Here is a 14,551-nt window from a genome sequence, read left to right as displayed (position 1 = left end):
CCCGCGAGTATCGCTGGTCCACCCCTTGTGGTGTTTAATTCTAGTGTCATTCTAAAATAAGTTTTTGATCCTGTTAAGCTCTGTGGACTGGATCCAGCCTATCACTAATTGAGGACTCTTTCTCCATGGAAGACTCGTTCCAGAGGAAAAAATATTCACTGAGAATAAGCAAGTATTGGAATCTAGCCCATTATAATCTGTGCATATCATTTTTCAACATGCTAGAATACACATGGTTGATGAGGGTTTTTTTTAAATGTACATCATGTTATAATGTTCACGACAAGTAATATTCAAGTTGCTCTTCTGAAAGCAAGCCAACATAGAGCAAATTCTGTCGAAGTCAGTTTTTTAATGTTGATTCTATTGTAATGACAAGACACCAACAACAAATAATTTGGATTACTTGAACAAGGTTAAAATATGAAGACAAAGAAAGAGAGACCTGCTTCTGATTTGAATCGGACTGCCTTAAAATGTAAGATTTAACCTTTTAAAATGGCATTATACCCAACTGAATTACACATGGGGACATCCAAGTTTGGTATTAAGAAACAGGTGATATATGTTCGTGTATTTACAAGTATCATAATCTTTCTACTTGTCTGAATACCTTGTGAAAGTCCGTGGGATACTGGTTCACCACACTCTGTACAGCACTTGTAAGATGAATGCACTGTCTGTTGAGTTTCATGAGAAAAGTAAGAAACTCATCACCACTGGAAAAAATAAAATGAGACAACAGTTATACACTCATTAACTTAGCATAACTACGGTTTCAAAACACAAAACACCAGGTGTGAAAAAAAACAGGTTGCTTACCTGTAACTGATGATCTTCGAGTGGTCATCTGTGCAGTACCACAAATGGGTTGGGCGCCTGCACACGACCTCGACCGGAGAAACTTCTAGAGCTTTGCCTCAGAAAGCTTTTGGCGGACTCTCTTCCCGCCCTGGGGAGCAGGCACGTACTGCGCATGCCTGGAGCGGGGGGGAGAGCCGCCTCTCACTCAGTTCCTTCAACCGCTACCGGTAAGTCCCATCAAGCCAAAGAAAGGTGAATAGGAGATGCCAGCAGTGGGGAAGGCTGGGTGGGATTGTGGTACTGCACAGATGACCACTCGAAGATCATCAGTTACAGGTAAGCAACCTGTTTATCTTTGTCGTGGTCTCTGTGCAGTCCCACACATGGCTGATTACAAGAGCTGAACCAGTTGGAGGAGGGAGCTGGCAGCTGCAAGAGACACAAAGAATACTGGTTAAGACACAGCATCATCAGCGGGAAGAAACACCCATGGGTCCTACCTGGAGACGTAGCAGGGTCAAGCAAATAGAGATCGCAGCACCAACTGGCCGAATGCAGCATCCCGTTGAGTTCGGACGTCGAGTGCGTAGTGGGTCACGAAGGTCGATGCCGAGGACCACGTAGCAGCTGCACAGACGTCCTCCAACGGGACACCAGCCAGGATAGCGGTGGATGTCGATACCGCCCGTGTAAAATGGGCAGTGACAGAGGTAGGAACGGGTTGACGTGCAAGCTCATAGCAAAGGGCTATGGTGGAAGTCACCCACTTAGACAAGCGTTGAGAAGAAATTGGCTCCCCCACATGAAGGGGGCCATAAGCAAGGAACGGCTGGGGAGATTTATGTATAGGCTGAGTCATATGTAAATAAAAACACAGCACTCTGCACACATCGAGGCAGTGGAGGGCTCTCTGAGGTGCATCAGTCGGATTTGGAAAGAATGAAGGTAAGACAGACAACTGGGACAGGTGAAAAGCAGAAACGACTTTAGGCAGGAAAGAAGGATCTGGTCTAAGGACAACCTTCTCCTTATGGAAAATTGTATAGGGGAGATCAGCCCGAAAGGTAGCTAGTTCCCCTACTCTGCACACAGTAGTAATCGCTATAAGGAAGGCAGTTTTCCAGGAGAGTAACCTGAACTCGGCCCTGGCCATGGGCTCCAACAGCTTAGACATCAGTTGAGTGAGAATGAGAGAGAGACTCCACAAAGGCACCAAAGGCTTCCTAGGGGGACAGAGGTGGAGGAGACCTTTGAGGAACGACTTGGTAAGGTGGATCCCTGTATCAAGGGATGGTAGGCCAAGATGGCCGCTAAATGGACCTTTAAAGACGAGTATGCCAGGCCAGTATTCTTTAACAAGACGAGATAGGAAAAAATCTGACGGAGAGACGACTGGAGAGGATCAAAGGACTGATCAGAGGCATACGACTGGAACCTCTTCCACTTCAGAGCGTAAGTGGCACGGGTAGATGGCTTCCTGGCATTAAGACACTTCAGGCGGGAAGTCTCATGCACGATCTTCAAGGCTGTTAATCGGAAGAAACCAGGATCGGGGTGGAGGACCTTTCCTCGAGCCCAAGAGAGGAGATCTGGGACAACAGGGAAAGGATGGAATGTCTGGTTGGACAGCCAAAGGAGGTGAGGAAACCAGACTTGGCGCAGCCACCATGGGGTGACTAGGATGCAGGATGTCGCATCGGCCATAATCTTTTGAATGACCTGAGCGATCAAGGGGAATGAAGAGAAGAAATAAAACAGGGTTCCTGTCCAGGTGTGAAGAAAGGCATCTCCCAGGGACCGAGCGGATAGTGAACTGTGGCTGAAAAAGAGGCAACACTGGGCATTGTGTGCAGTTGCAAAGCTGTCTACGACAGGGCAACCGAACTCGAGGAAAACAGGTTTCAGGTATCGAAGGTGGATGGACTATTCGTTGTCCGAAAACTGAGAGCGACTCAACCAATCGGCATCTATGTTTTGAGCGCCCGGCATGCGGATCGCAGAGAGCGTGATGGAGTGGTGGATGCACCATTGCCAGAGATTGATAGCTGCCTGGCAAAGACGAAGGGAGGCTGTCCCGCCCTGTTTGTTTATGTAGTAAACGGTGGTGGTGTTGTCGGAGGCAACCCGAACGACCTGGCCTCAAAGGACAGGGAGAAACAAGCGGAGACCTAGTTGAACAGCACGCAGCTCCAGGATATTGATGTGAAGGGCAGCTTCGTGAGGAGACCAAGTCCCTTGTGCCGAAAAGATTCCACACTGGGCTCCCCAGCCCCAGAGGGATGCGTCAGTGGAGATTGACACTCGCGGAGGAGGATGCCGAAAGGTCATGCCGGAGAGCAGGTGCTGAGAAGGAGACCACCAAGCGAGAGAGTCGACGACAGGGGGTGGGATTGACAGGATTTTGTGCCACGGACTGCGGAGAGGGTCGAAGGCACGGAGAAGCCACAGTTGGAGGGGACGCATCCTCAACCTGGCATGACGGACGACAAAGACAGTAGATGCAAAATGCCCCAGGAGCCTCATAACGGACCAAGCAGACTGGCGGGGAGAGGTCTGGAACTGGGAGACCAAAGTAAGTATGTCGGAGGCCCTCAAGTTTGGGAGAAACGCAGTCTCGAGGTTGGTATCGAGACAGGCACCCAGAAATTGAAGGACCTGGACATCTGACTTGGTTAGGTTGACACAAAGCCTGAGGGCATGAAGGAGAGACAGGGTTGATTGGACATCTTGGAGGAGCTGGTGTTGGGTGGAGGCAACAAGAAGCCAATCGTCGATATAGGGATACAGGGCAATCCCCCGACGATGGAGGTCTGCAGCCACCACAGCCATCAGCTTGGTAAAAACCCTCGGGGCAGTGCAGAGTCCAAACGGAAGGACCCAATATTGATAGTGTGCGTTGCCGACAGCGAAACGCAGGAACTTTCGATGCTGTGGACTGATAGTGATATGAAAATAGGTGTCCCGGATATCGACAGAGGCGAGCCCTGCCGCCCGGGGAATCAGTGGGAGGATAGATTGTAGGGTGACTATTCGGAACTTGTGGCATTGAATGTATCGATTGAGATCCCGGAGATCCATAATGGCCCTGAAGCCGCCATCCCTCTTCGGTACGAGGAAATATTTTGAATAAAATCCTAGGGTTTGTTGCGAGGAGAGGATCCGGGGGGGGGGTGACATAATGAGGTAGGTAGGGAGGTGAAACAAACTCTATTACGTACCAAACCCGTAAGATGGTAAGGACCCAGATATCGGTTGAAATTTCTTCCCACTTTCATAGAAAGGGGAAGAGTCGGGTCAGGACAGGAGGGGTGTAAGATGAAGGAGATGGCAGGCGATCGAAGCGGTCAAACGGACTGCTTGGGCTGCTGGGATTTTTTAGGGGCCTGTTGGCGCACCCTATTGGGATAATGGGAGTCATAGGGCCTCTTTCTCCAATGGGAGGTGGGCGCAGGAGATGGCTGGCATCTGGCATAATATTGTATCCAGGAACGGTACAGGTGTCGATGCCGAGACACCCAGGTTCCGAGCCTGCTTCCGACTATCGACAGCCTTTAAGGCTTCGTCAGTGGTAGAGTAGAAGAGACCTTCGCCATTGAAGGGGAGAGCCTCAATCCATAATTTCACGTCGGCTGTAAAGAGGTACTTCTTAGCCAAGCATGACGACGGAGACCGACGGAGGAGACAAGAACTTTAGAGGAGCAAGTGACAGCATGGCGGACTGAATTAATTTGCTGTTTCAAGATCATGCAAATTTCTGATAAAGCTCCTGACAACGTTGGACGGTGTTCCTCCGGAACAAACTGTAAGACGGGACGGACTGCATTAGCCACATTAAACGCATAGGCCAACAGATATGACAGGTAAGTGTCAATACGAAGATTCATAGAGGCAAAGGAATACAGCTTCTTCGCGATAACATCAATTTTGCGGCCCTTGCGATCAGGAGGCGCAGAGTGGCGGGCAGATTGCTTCTATTTCGAGGAAGACTGTATGACCATGGAATTCGGCGGAGGCTGCCTGAAGAGAAACTTCCCCAAGCTCTCTTGGACCTTATAGAGAGCTTCGTATCGTCTGGCGACTGGGGGAATGGAAGCAGGATGAACCCATGTCTCCTTGAGGGCAGAAAGGTGGACCGGCAATAGAAGCAGGACCGTAGAAGGTGGGAGGTCAGCCTGAACAAGCTTGTGAACAACATCGGTCACAGCTGGGGATTCAGTGGAACCCTGGACCTGAAGCGCGGAGGCCAACCTGGTTACAAGCTCCAGATACACTTTCGGGCCTTTAGTAGGTGAAATAGACCCCGAGGGCCAAAGCTCATAGTCGATGTGCGGAACATCAAGTTCGAGGTCTGCCGAATCCGAGTTGTCAGAAATCGACATGGGAGAGGAGGCTCTCCGCTGTTGAGTAAGATCAGCCGGTATCGAATCATCAATAGGGGGATGAAGCCCAGGTTCTGAGGGAGAACACTTAGGGGCATCCCTAGGTCTCGAGAGCTCAGGAGGCTGGTCAGGGGCCACCAGAGCGGGCCGAAGTCATGGGCTGAAATCGTCTGGTGCGATCCAAAGTGCGTGGATGCTCATGACGTTCGAAGTGACGAAGCCGATCATATCAGTGTCGGCGAGGAGTAGGAGACCTTGGATAATAATACGGATAGTAATCCGGCTGATCCCGTTCATCAGGAGACCAATATTGGTCATCAGAAGGTGATACCAAGGGAGAAGGCGACTGGCGACGAATAAGACGCTTTCGATCATATCGAGATCGGCGGCCAACAGAATGCTCCCTGCCCTCCAAATGGTGGATCAGGGTACGGGAGTGTGGCAACTGAGATCAAGAGTCCCGGTGACAAGACAAGTCAGGAGGGGATCTCGTAGATTGACCCAGCGGAATAAGGCCAGAGGCTGAAGAGAGCATAGGTGGCGGTGTCGGAGGCCGCAAGGTGGACTTGTTAGGTACAACAGCCACAGCAGGAGTCGATGTCGTTAAGCCAGTAATGACGACTGGGTCGACAGCCAAAGTCGAAGCCGATGTCGAGGGCTTGACTTTCGATTTCGAGGAAGCCATACCCTCAGGCCGTTTAGATTTCACCTTTGGTGCCTTCGAAGAGCCGTCTGATTTTTGAGAGACAGTCGAAGCCATGGCAGGGCGTAAGGCTGCCTCTAAAAGCACAGCCCTAAGGCGAGTCTCCCTATTACATCGAGCTTGTCTAGTAAAACTAGCACAATGGACACAGCTATCGACTCTACGGGAATCCCCGAGGAAAAAAAAGACACAAATTGTGACCGTCGTTTGAGGAAAGTTTAGCTGGGCAATAACGGCACAGTTTAAATAACTTTGTTTTGCCCACACGTTCTCCACCCCACCCACTATAGAATAAAGGGGGGGGGAAGAGAAGGAGAAAAAAAGAAACCATTTATTTATTTATTTATTTATTTATTAAATAGTAACAAGAAAGGAACAGAAATGAAGACGGCAGCCAACGAAATAGAGAGAACAGAAATGTATACTTAGCTGAGGCAAGTACGGAGCGACAGAAATGAGGTGCGAACACACAGGCAGTCGAAGAAAAACTGAGTGGGAGGCGGCTCTCTCCCCCGCTCCAGGCATGCGCAGTATGTGCCTGCTCCCTAGGGCGGGAAGAGAGCCCGCCAAAAGCTTTCTGAGGCAAAGCTCTAGAAGTTTCTCTGGTTGAGGTCATGCGCAGGTGCCCAACCATGTGTGGGACTGCACAGAGACCACGACGAAGAGCAGGATGTTAAGATCATCAATGACTGCAGAATTAATTTTATGCTCTAGTCAACAGAAAGAGGTCCAGAGAAGTGTATGGTTGTCCTGCAGGCCCAGTGAGGCTTTGCACTTGTACTTCCCTAACAGGTACCCACCTTCTGTCCTCCACCCCACCCCAGTAAACAGGCTGTGTCAGTCTTATGAAATACTGCCCATGGCATCCTTTGCTTCATGGTCACATGGAAGAAAAGTGTGACTTCTCAACTAAGGCCACTGGAATATATTGACAGTAGCAAGGTTTTACACAGTTCCTCATGAGAAGGGAAAGCAATAGATGATGCTGGCACTAAAGTGTTTGCTATAGGTACTTATTTCTTTTTTTCTAATTATGTAGAAAAGTGATCCCATGTGGTGTCTATCCATGCCATGATACCCGCAACTTCCTCCTTCTCCAAAGGATCCTTTCCTCAAAGAAAAGAGCCAATCCTGACCTTCCACGCCCTCACTGGAGAATAGGGTTGCCACCCCCAGTTGGGAACAGGGTATCCCCTTGTTTGGAGCCCCTCTCCCCCGCTTCAGGGCTATCAGAAAATGGGGGAGACTCCATTATACCCTATGGAGACCGGTCCCCATAGGGCAAAATGGAGAACTGATCTGTTGGTATCTGGGGCTTGGGGGGCTGTTTTTTGAGGTAGAGGCATTGAATTTTCAGCAAAGCTGCTGGTACCTCTTTGCAACCCCCCCCCAAGCTTCAAAAAGATTGGACCAGGGGGTTCAATTCTATAAGCCCCAAAAGAAGGTGCCCCCATCCTCCATAATTTCCAATGGAGAGACAGCATTTGAAAGGGATGTGGTCCCTTTAAACATGAGAGCCAGCTAACCCAGAACTTGCTTCGCAGTTCAATCACACTTCTTCCCTCTCCTCTCTTGGAGCCTCCTAATAAGCCCCCCCTCACTTGGTGGCCTCACCTGGCAACCCTACTGGAGAAGGAGGTGCTTCAGAAGAGCCCAGGAGGCATTACCTTCGGCCTTGCAAGGAGCATCCATCAAAAACAGCTGAATCTCCCAAAATTTTGTGGCTGACCCCAACCTATATGTCAGCCATGCTGTGGAGGCACCCCCTACTTGCTTCTACAATCCCAGTATTGCCCACAGGTTAGGTTTGATTCTTCTGATTCCCATGTACAGTAACACACACGTAAAACACATGTAAAAGAGTGGCACAGGTGGATACATGAAAGGCCTTCTGCTCGTGATACATATGGTGGGAAGTTATAATGGCTTGGATCTGGAGACTACACTTTTATCTATGTGGGACAATGGGGGGGGAATCCCCCCTCCTGTGTTCCTTCTGTTTAGTAACCAGAATCTTTTACTCCAAGCCCCTGTGATTTCCTGATATATATTCCTAAGCATTCATGCAGTCATTAATACATTATGTTTTAAAGTCCCCCCTCCCCGTGATTACCTAGTTCCATGCTGAAAACTCATTATTCAATAACAGTTTCAGTTACACAGTGTGCTGAATAATAATTGAGGCTTATCGACCGCACACTGAAACAACCATTTTAGTCTTTTTTCCTTCAGGAGTGACAAGCTGGTCTTTATGTTTGTTCCTATTTTTTCAACTGTCATCTTACCTAAATTCTACGTTTGTCACTTGAGGCAATTCGTCCAATTTCACTTCTTCTACGTGCAATTCTTTAACAGCATCTAAGATTTTCTGTTGATCTCTGATATCCGTAATCCCAACCTAAACAAGAAGATACTTGATAATTAGAAAAGGGTAGAACAAATGAGAATAAAAAGGCTACATGAAACATTACTATGCTTTTACAACCATATTCATGGGAAATTCTCCAGTCATTTATAAATTATGAGCATTGTCTAACATGAAATCCATTTCTCTAACTAAACTTCTTTAACTAAAACCATAAATCTAGGCAAATTTCTCCATGTTGTTTTGTTACTTTATCATTTCAAACAAGAGGTATAAATTTTAATTAAACCTTAAAAGTACTTTTAATAATGGAAAAGCAGCATACAGATTGGTGCAAAGTAGTAAATTTTTGTTGCTCTTGTTGTTCAGTCACACAGTTGAGTCCGACTCTTCACAACCCCATGGACCACATCACGCCAGGCCCTCCTGTCTTCCGCCATGCTCCGGAGTTTGCTTAATTTCATGTTCATTGCATTGATAACACTGTCTAACCATCTCATCCTTTGTCGTCCCCGTCTTCTTTGACCTTCAATCTTTCCCAGCATCAGGGTCTTCTCCAGTGACTGCTCCTTTCTCATTTGGTGGCCAAAGTATTTGAGCTTTAGCGTCAGTATTTGGCCTTTCAGGGAAAAGTCAGGGTTGGTTTCTTTTAGGATGGACTGATTTGATCTCCTTCCAGTCCAAGGGACTCTCAAAAGTCTTCTCCAGCACCATAATTCAAAAGAATCTATTCTTCAGCACTCTCGCAGCCATACATTACTACTGTGAATGCTTGCTTTGACCATAGTAAATACTAAGCATTAATAAATATATTCTGCACCAAACCCCCAATTCTCATTTATTTAAAGCTAAGTTTCAGGGTAACTTTTGACATTCATTATTAAACTTAAAAAGCTTCAATTGTTCTTTGAATAATGTTTGCAGAAGTGGCACTCCCATGTGGTCCTTCTCTAGCTTTCAGGCCGGAAAGTTTCAGAAAAAGTCCTGGTTTGATCATCTGAACATCATTTTAGGCAATGCAAGATACATAAGCCCTGACTTGGATGGCCCAGGCTAGCCCAATCACATTATATTTCAGGACTTACACAAAGTCGGCCCTGGTCAGTATTTGGATGGGAGACCTCCAAGGAACACCAGGGTTGCAACACAGAGACAGGCCATGGCAAATTACCTCTGAATATCTCTAGCCTTGAAAACCCTACGGGGTCCTGTACTCTGCAAAGTGGGGGTCACCATAAGGTGGCTGCAACTTAATGGTGAGGAAAAAAAGGAAAACAGCAACAGAAGTGCTGGGGTAGCATAAACAAGACCTTTCATACATTATGAATGTTAAATGGAAGAATCCATTACCCAAAGGAGTCTCAGAGTGGCTTACGAACTCCTTTCCCTTCCCCTCCCCACAGCAGACACCCTGTGAGATAGGTGGGGCTGAGAGAGCTCTGACAGAAACTGCTCTTTTTCAAGAACAGCTGTGCCAGAACTATGGCTTGCCCAAGGTCATCCAGCAGGTGCAAGTGGAAGAGTGGGGAACCAAACCCGGATCTCCCAGATTAGAGTCCGCGCACTTAACCACTACACCAAAATGGACTGGAGTCTACAGCTTAGATCCTGTGAAAACTCACCACTAATGAATAAACACACCCTCATTTGCTAACGTGACAGCAGCAGACAGGCTGATCTTACTCCTTGGGGGAATCCATTTTGAAACTGCGGATGCCTAAAACAGAACTCCATCACAGGAATTTAACTGTCACATTCTACTCTACATCAGTTCAAGTAAATATTTTCATCAGTTCAAATAACTATAAAATTATATGAACATTACAAATGGCTGCATTAAGCTAACCTGCATCAAATCTTCTTTTCCCATGGTCAAAAGCTGCCTTAAAGTTGTCTCTGTCTCCTGGATGAAAAAAAATTATTTGGGGGTTCATTCAGAAACATTAACTTTATGTCCTCAAAAACAGCTTGAACATTTACAGTGCAACCCTAAGTCAGTGGACTTAGCAATGCACTGCTGTTGTTATTAAAATACTACTGGAACCTTAAATCTTAACAGTGATATTTGAAGCTAGTACATGCACTAAAATGTTTTCCCCTACATATTTCCCTGTCACTGAAAAAATAATCTTACCTTTAGTACCTCTGATAAATGTTCCAGTTCAAGGCTATGTAGAAAAATTTCCAGGTCACCGAAGGCCATGTAGGAACTGTACACATATACACAAATATTTTACTACAAATAAAAATAATTTAGAATATGTATTTAAACAAAATCTAATAATTTTATTTAGGACTGTTATTTCTAAACATGGTGTCAAGCAGAACAGCCAATAACAGTTGGGCATGTTTCTTCTGATACAGCCTTTGGTGATAGGCAGTTATGGACCCTCCATCTCCTCAACATCTTGATACGAGGCCTGTGCCCAGCTGGTCATGACAAGGAAAGAACCTCCCACCCTGGCATGCTATGGCTGGTGGACCAATTGGTCATGTTGAGAGGGAGAAAGGCTGGGGAAGGAAAAGAAAGTGTCAGCTATGCTGCCATATGGTTTATAGGCCTAGGGTTTGCCTGCCTGACCTGTGTATGAGTTGGTGCCACATTCCTTTCCTCTCGCTGCTTCCCTGGTTATTTCTGACCTTGTACTCCTGCCTATGTAGTGTCTCCGCTATAATTAACCATGAGACTAGTTTCGTTTCTCAACCGAGGGTCGGTTACTTTTTCCCGCCTGCGGGAGCAAGGGCAATTGGCCCACAGGTGAGGGGGGGCCCTTTTGAATCTGCTATATTATTGTATGCTTGTTCCTGGCTAGTCCTTCCTAACAGTGACCATGTTACTGCAACCATAGTACTGACAATAAAGCAAAACCTTTCTTGGAAGTGTGTGCTCCGTTGTTTGGCTGTGGGTCGTGACAGAAAGCAGGAGACGAAACCTTGGGAGGCAGAAGGCTAGGAAAAGCAACTGAAAAAAGAGATGTGAGTTTGTTTTGGCCATGCCACACCAGAGCAGAAGACTGAATACGGAATGGGCCCCTGATCTTCTAAACAGCACAGGGGCTGCTGGACTAAAGTAAGGACCCTTCTGTGTTCCCGCCCTTCCCAATTCTCAGTGCCTGGACCCTACACATTATTTTTTTAAGTAAAGTGTGCCTCACAGTTTATGAAACCAAGTGTTCAAGAGCAACATGAAAAACTCTTCATCCAGACCTTTTTAATGCCTTTCAAAGACAGATTATGAATCTGAGTAAGTGACAGATTCCAGAAGTTTTTAAAAACCTATCTCTGCTCTTCAGCTTCCATGTATGAACTCCCCCTGATTCCAATGCTACTTTCCACAATGAGGGAGGCAACATGCAGGGCACCATTCAGAAAATACAAGTGTCATTAGATGCCAACTTGTATAGCATTTGGTTACATACAATAACTGGTGACATTAAAGGGTATCTTCAGCACATTCTTTTAGGTCAGTTTCAATATGCTTCTTTTTTATTTATTTAAATATTTTTATTTGTTATTTACTTTGTACATTCATTAATCCTTTTAGGTGGTTTTAACATTTTCTCCCTATTCCCTTCCAGCCAGGAACACAAGGCTTGTAGCTTCCACTGAACGTCTTCATTATTTTCTTCTTTAATCCAGTTTAGATAAAGCGACCATTTTTTCTTGATCCTTGTTGTTTTATCTTCCCAAGGTAGGTCCTGTGTCATTGTAGCCGTTATATCTGACTGGACAAAGTCAAACAGATAATTATGCCAAGCTCTTTCCGTCCATTTACTTTTGTCTTTCCACCCTAGTGCTATTACTGCTTTCCCAGCTAATATTATTGCTCTCAATAATTCTTATTTTTCCCTATTTTCTCATTACCTAGAGTACTTATCGTCATTAGCTCAAAATCTATATTTAACTTAACCTTAAAAAGCTCATTTATTACTTTCAGTATATTATTCCATAGTTTTTTAACCTCGGGGCATTCCCACCACATGTGGGAGTACCATCCTTTTGCACTTTTACAGTGCCAACAATTTGAGCTTAACCCTGGAAACATATTTGCTAGGGTGGCTGGAGTTCTGTACCATTTCGTATAGAATTTTACTTCCATTTCCCTAAATTTATGTATTTTTATTCTCTTAATTCCTTCCATTAACTTTTTTGCTCTCTGCTCCATTATTTGGGTTTCTTTACTCCATTTCCCTTGAAGATGGCCTATTATTCCCTCTTTATCTGAGACCATTTTCTTATATATTACTCCCACTATTCCTCTTTTAGTTTCCCTCATTAATTTATATATTTCTTCTATCGGTTCTTCTATATCCATATTGCTATTTTCAATTATTATTTTTATCTTTGTATATAGGCCTGCTACCTTTAACCAATATTTTGCACCTACTTCCTCTCCTATGACTCGTAGTGGTTTTAAAGTGTTTGCAATAAGCATATCCTGTATTCTACTATACCCTTTTTGTTTAAGTAGTTCCCACCATCTGTAGTCTGCACCTTCCTCTTCTAGCGCTTCCAGTGGTGCCCATTTGGACATTTGTGTTAACCATTTTGTTTGCCACTTCCTCCAAACTGCTAAGGTGCTTTCCCTAGGCCCCATCTTCATCTTGGGATCTTTAACCTGTTTGCTAGTGAAAATACCAAATCTTCCTACTCCCTTATTTGCTTCATTTTCAAATCTGATCCATTTCTGATTTCTTCCTTCTTCTATTTCTAGTAATGCTTTTAGCTGAAAGGCTTCATAATAACTTGTTATATCTGGTACTCCCCATCCTAACTCTGAACTGTGGTTATATACCAACTTTTTTGCTATTCTATATTTTTTGCTTCCAAAAATCCATTCTCTTATTTTGGTGTTCCAGATTTCCATATTTTGTTTATTAATTGTTAATGGTATTGTTTGAAATAAATATAACAATCTTGGTATCCAAAACAACTTAACACTTTTAATTCTAGCTGTTATATTCAGAGTTTTCCTCTTCCACCCCTTCATTTCTCTCGTTATCTTCTGCCATACTTTTTTATAGTTTTTTTCCACTATCTTATTTATGTTCTTATAAATTTCTATTCCCAAGTATTTAAATTTTTTGGCTCCCATTCTTATTTTAGTTAATTTATTAATTTCTTTCCTTTCCTCCAAATTCACATTATAATACATTATCTCTGATTTTCCTATGTTAATTCTTAATCCTGATGACGCTTCAAAATCTTCTAATATAACTTTCATTTCTTTAATTCCCTCTTTAGGATTAGTCATAATTATAATTATATCATCTGCAAATAGGTTTAATTTCATCTCCTCTTTACCTATCTTATCTCCTTCTATTCTTCCTGAATTTCTAATTCTTTCGGCCAATTGTTCCATTGCCATTATAAATAAAGCTGGGGAAAGTGGGCATCCTTGTCTTACTCCTTTTAGGATTGGGAACTGCCCAGTATGTTCATTATTTACTCTAACTACCACTTTTCCTTCTCTATAAATTTCCTGGATTGTTTTAATATATGCTTGGCCTATCCCATATTTCGACTATGGACCACAAAAATTCATGCGACAATGTATCAAATGCTTTATATATATCCAGTTTTAGTAATGCTATTTTCTTAGTCTGCCTATGACATAGTACATTTAATATATTTCTTATAGGATGTGCTATACTTCTACCCTTCACAAACCCATACGTCTTCTTTTATTATGTGAAGGATTACATTCTTGAGTCTATTTGCCATTATTTTAGCAAATATTTTGTAATCCTGATTTAAAAGACTTATAGGCCTATATGAACCCACCTCTTGAGGGTCTTTCTGGGGTTTCAATATTAGGGTTATTTCAGCTAATCTCCAAGTATCAGGGGCCTTTCCTCCTTTCATGATAGCATTAAAGACCGTCTGTAGCTCCAGAATTAGTATTTCTTTCATTTCCTTATAAAATTCTGCTGTGAAGCCATCCAGCCCCGGAGACTTCCCAGTTTTTAATCCCTTTATTACCTCATCTATTTCTTGAAGTGTAATTTCTTCCTCTAGACTTTCCTTGTCCAAATCTTTTAATCTTGACCCTATTTGTTCCTCGAATTCAGCTACGGTTTTTTTTCCATATAAAGTTTTATAAAAGTCTTGAAATGCTTCTCTAATCTCTTTTGGGTTTTGTATTGTTTTTGCATTTGTTCTAATATTTTTCACCTTTTGCTTGTCTTTTCTACCCTTCAGATAATTTGCAAGTTTCCTACTTGAGTTTATAGTCGTCCTCTGAAATTCGTTCCTTACCATAATTTGTTTCTTCCAAAGCACCCTAGAATCAATAAAGTC

The 14,551-nt window shown here is 44.3% G+C and overlaps 1 protein-coding gene across 1 annotated transcript in view; it reads right to left on the bottom strand.

Annotated features, from left to right (window-relative positions):
- Nucleotides 1-14,551, bottom strand: part of ASZ1 (ankyrin repeat, SAM and basic leucine zipper domain containing 1) — a 70,375-nt gene that overhangs the window by 930 nt on the left and 54,894 nt on the right. The window contains exons 8-11 of the mRNA XM_015416011.1: nucleotides 10,386-10,461; nucleotides 10,098-10,154; nucleotides 8,172-8,284; nucleotides 614-719 (exon numbers count right to left, since the gene is read on the bottom strand). Of these exons, the coding sequence (XP_015271497.1) occupies nucleotides 614-719; nucleotides 8,172-8,284; nucleotides 10,098-10,154; nucleotides 10,386-10,461 (352 nt within the window). The remainder of the gene's footprint in view (nucleotides 1-613; nucleotides 720-8,171; nucleotides 8,285-10,097; nucleotides 10,155-10,385; nucleotides 10,462-14,551) is intronic.

The sequence above is a fragment of the Gekko japonicus genome, unplaced genomic scaffold (genome assembly GCF_001447785.1).
Source record: "Gekko japonicus isolate JY-2015 unplaced genomic scaffold, Gekko_japonicus_V1.1 scaffold159, whole genome shotgun sequence".
Classification (NCBI taxonomy): domain Eukaryota; kingdom Metazoa; phylum Chordata; class Lepidosauria; order Squamata; family Gekkonidae; genus Gekko; species Gekko japonicus.
The sequence above is the reverse complement of the archived record's forward strand: the minus strand, read 5'-3'. Positions and strand labels throughout refer to the sequence as shown.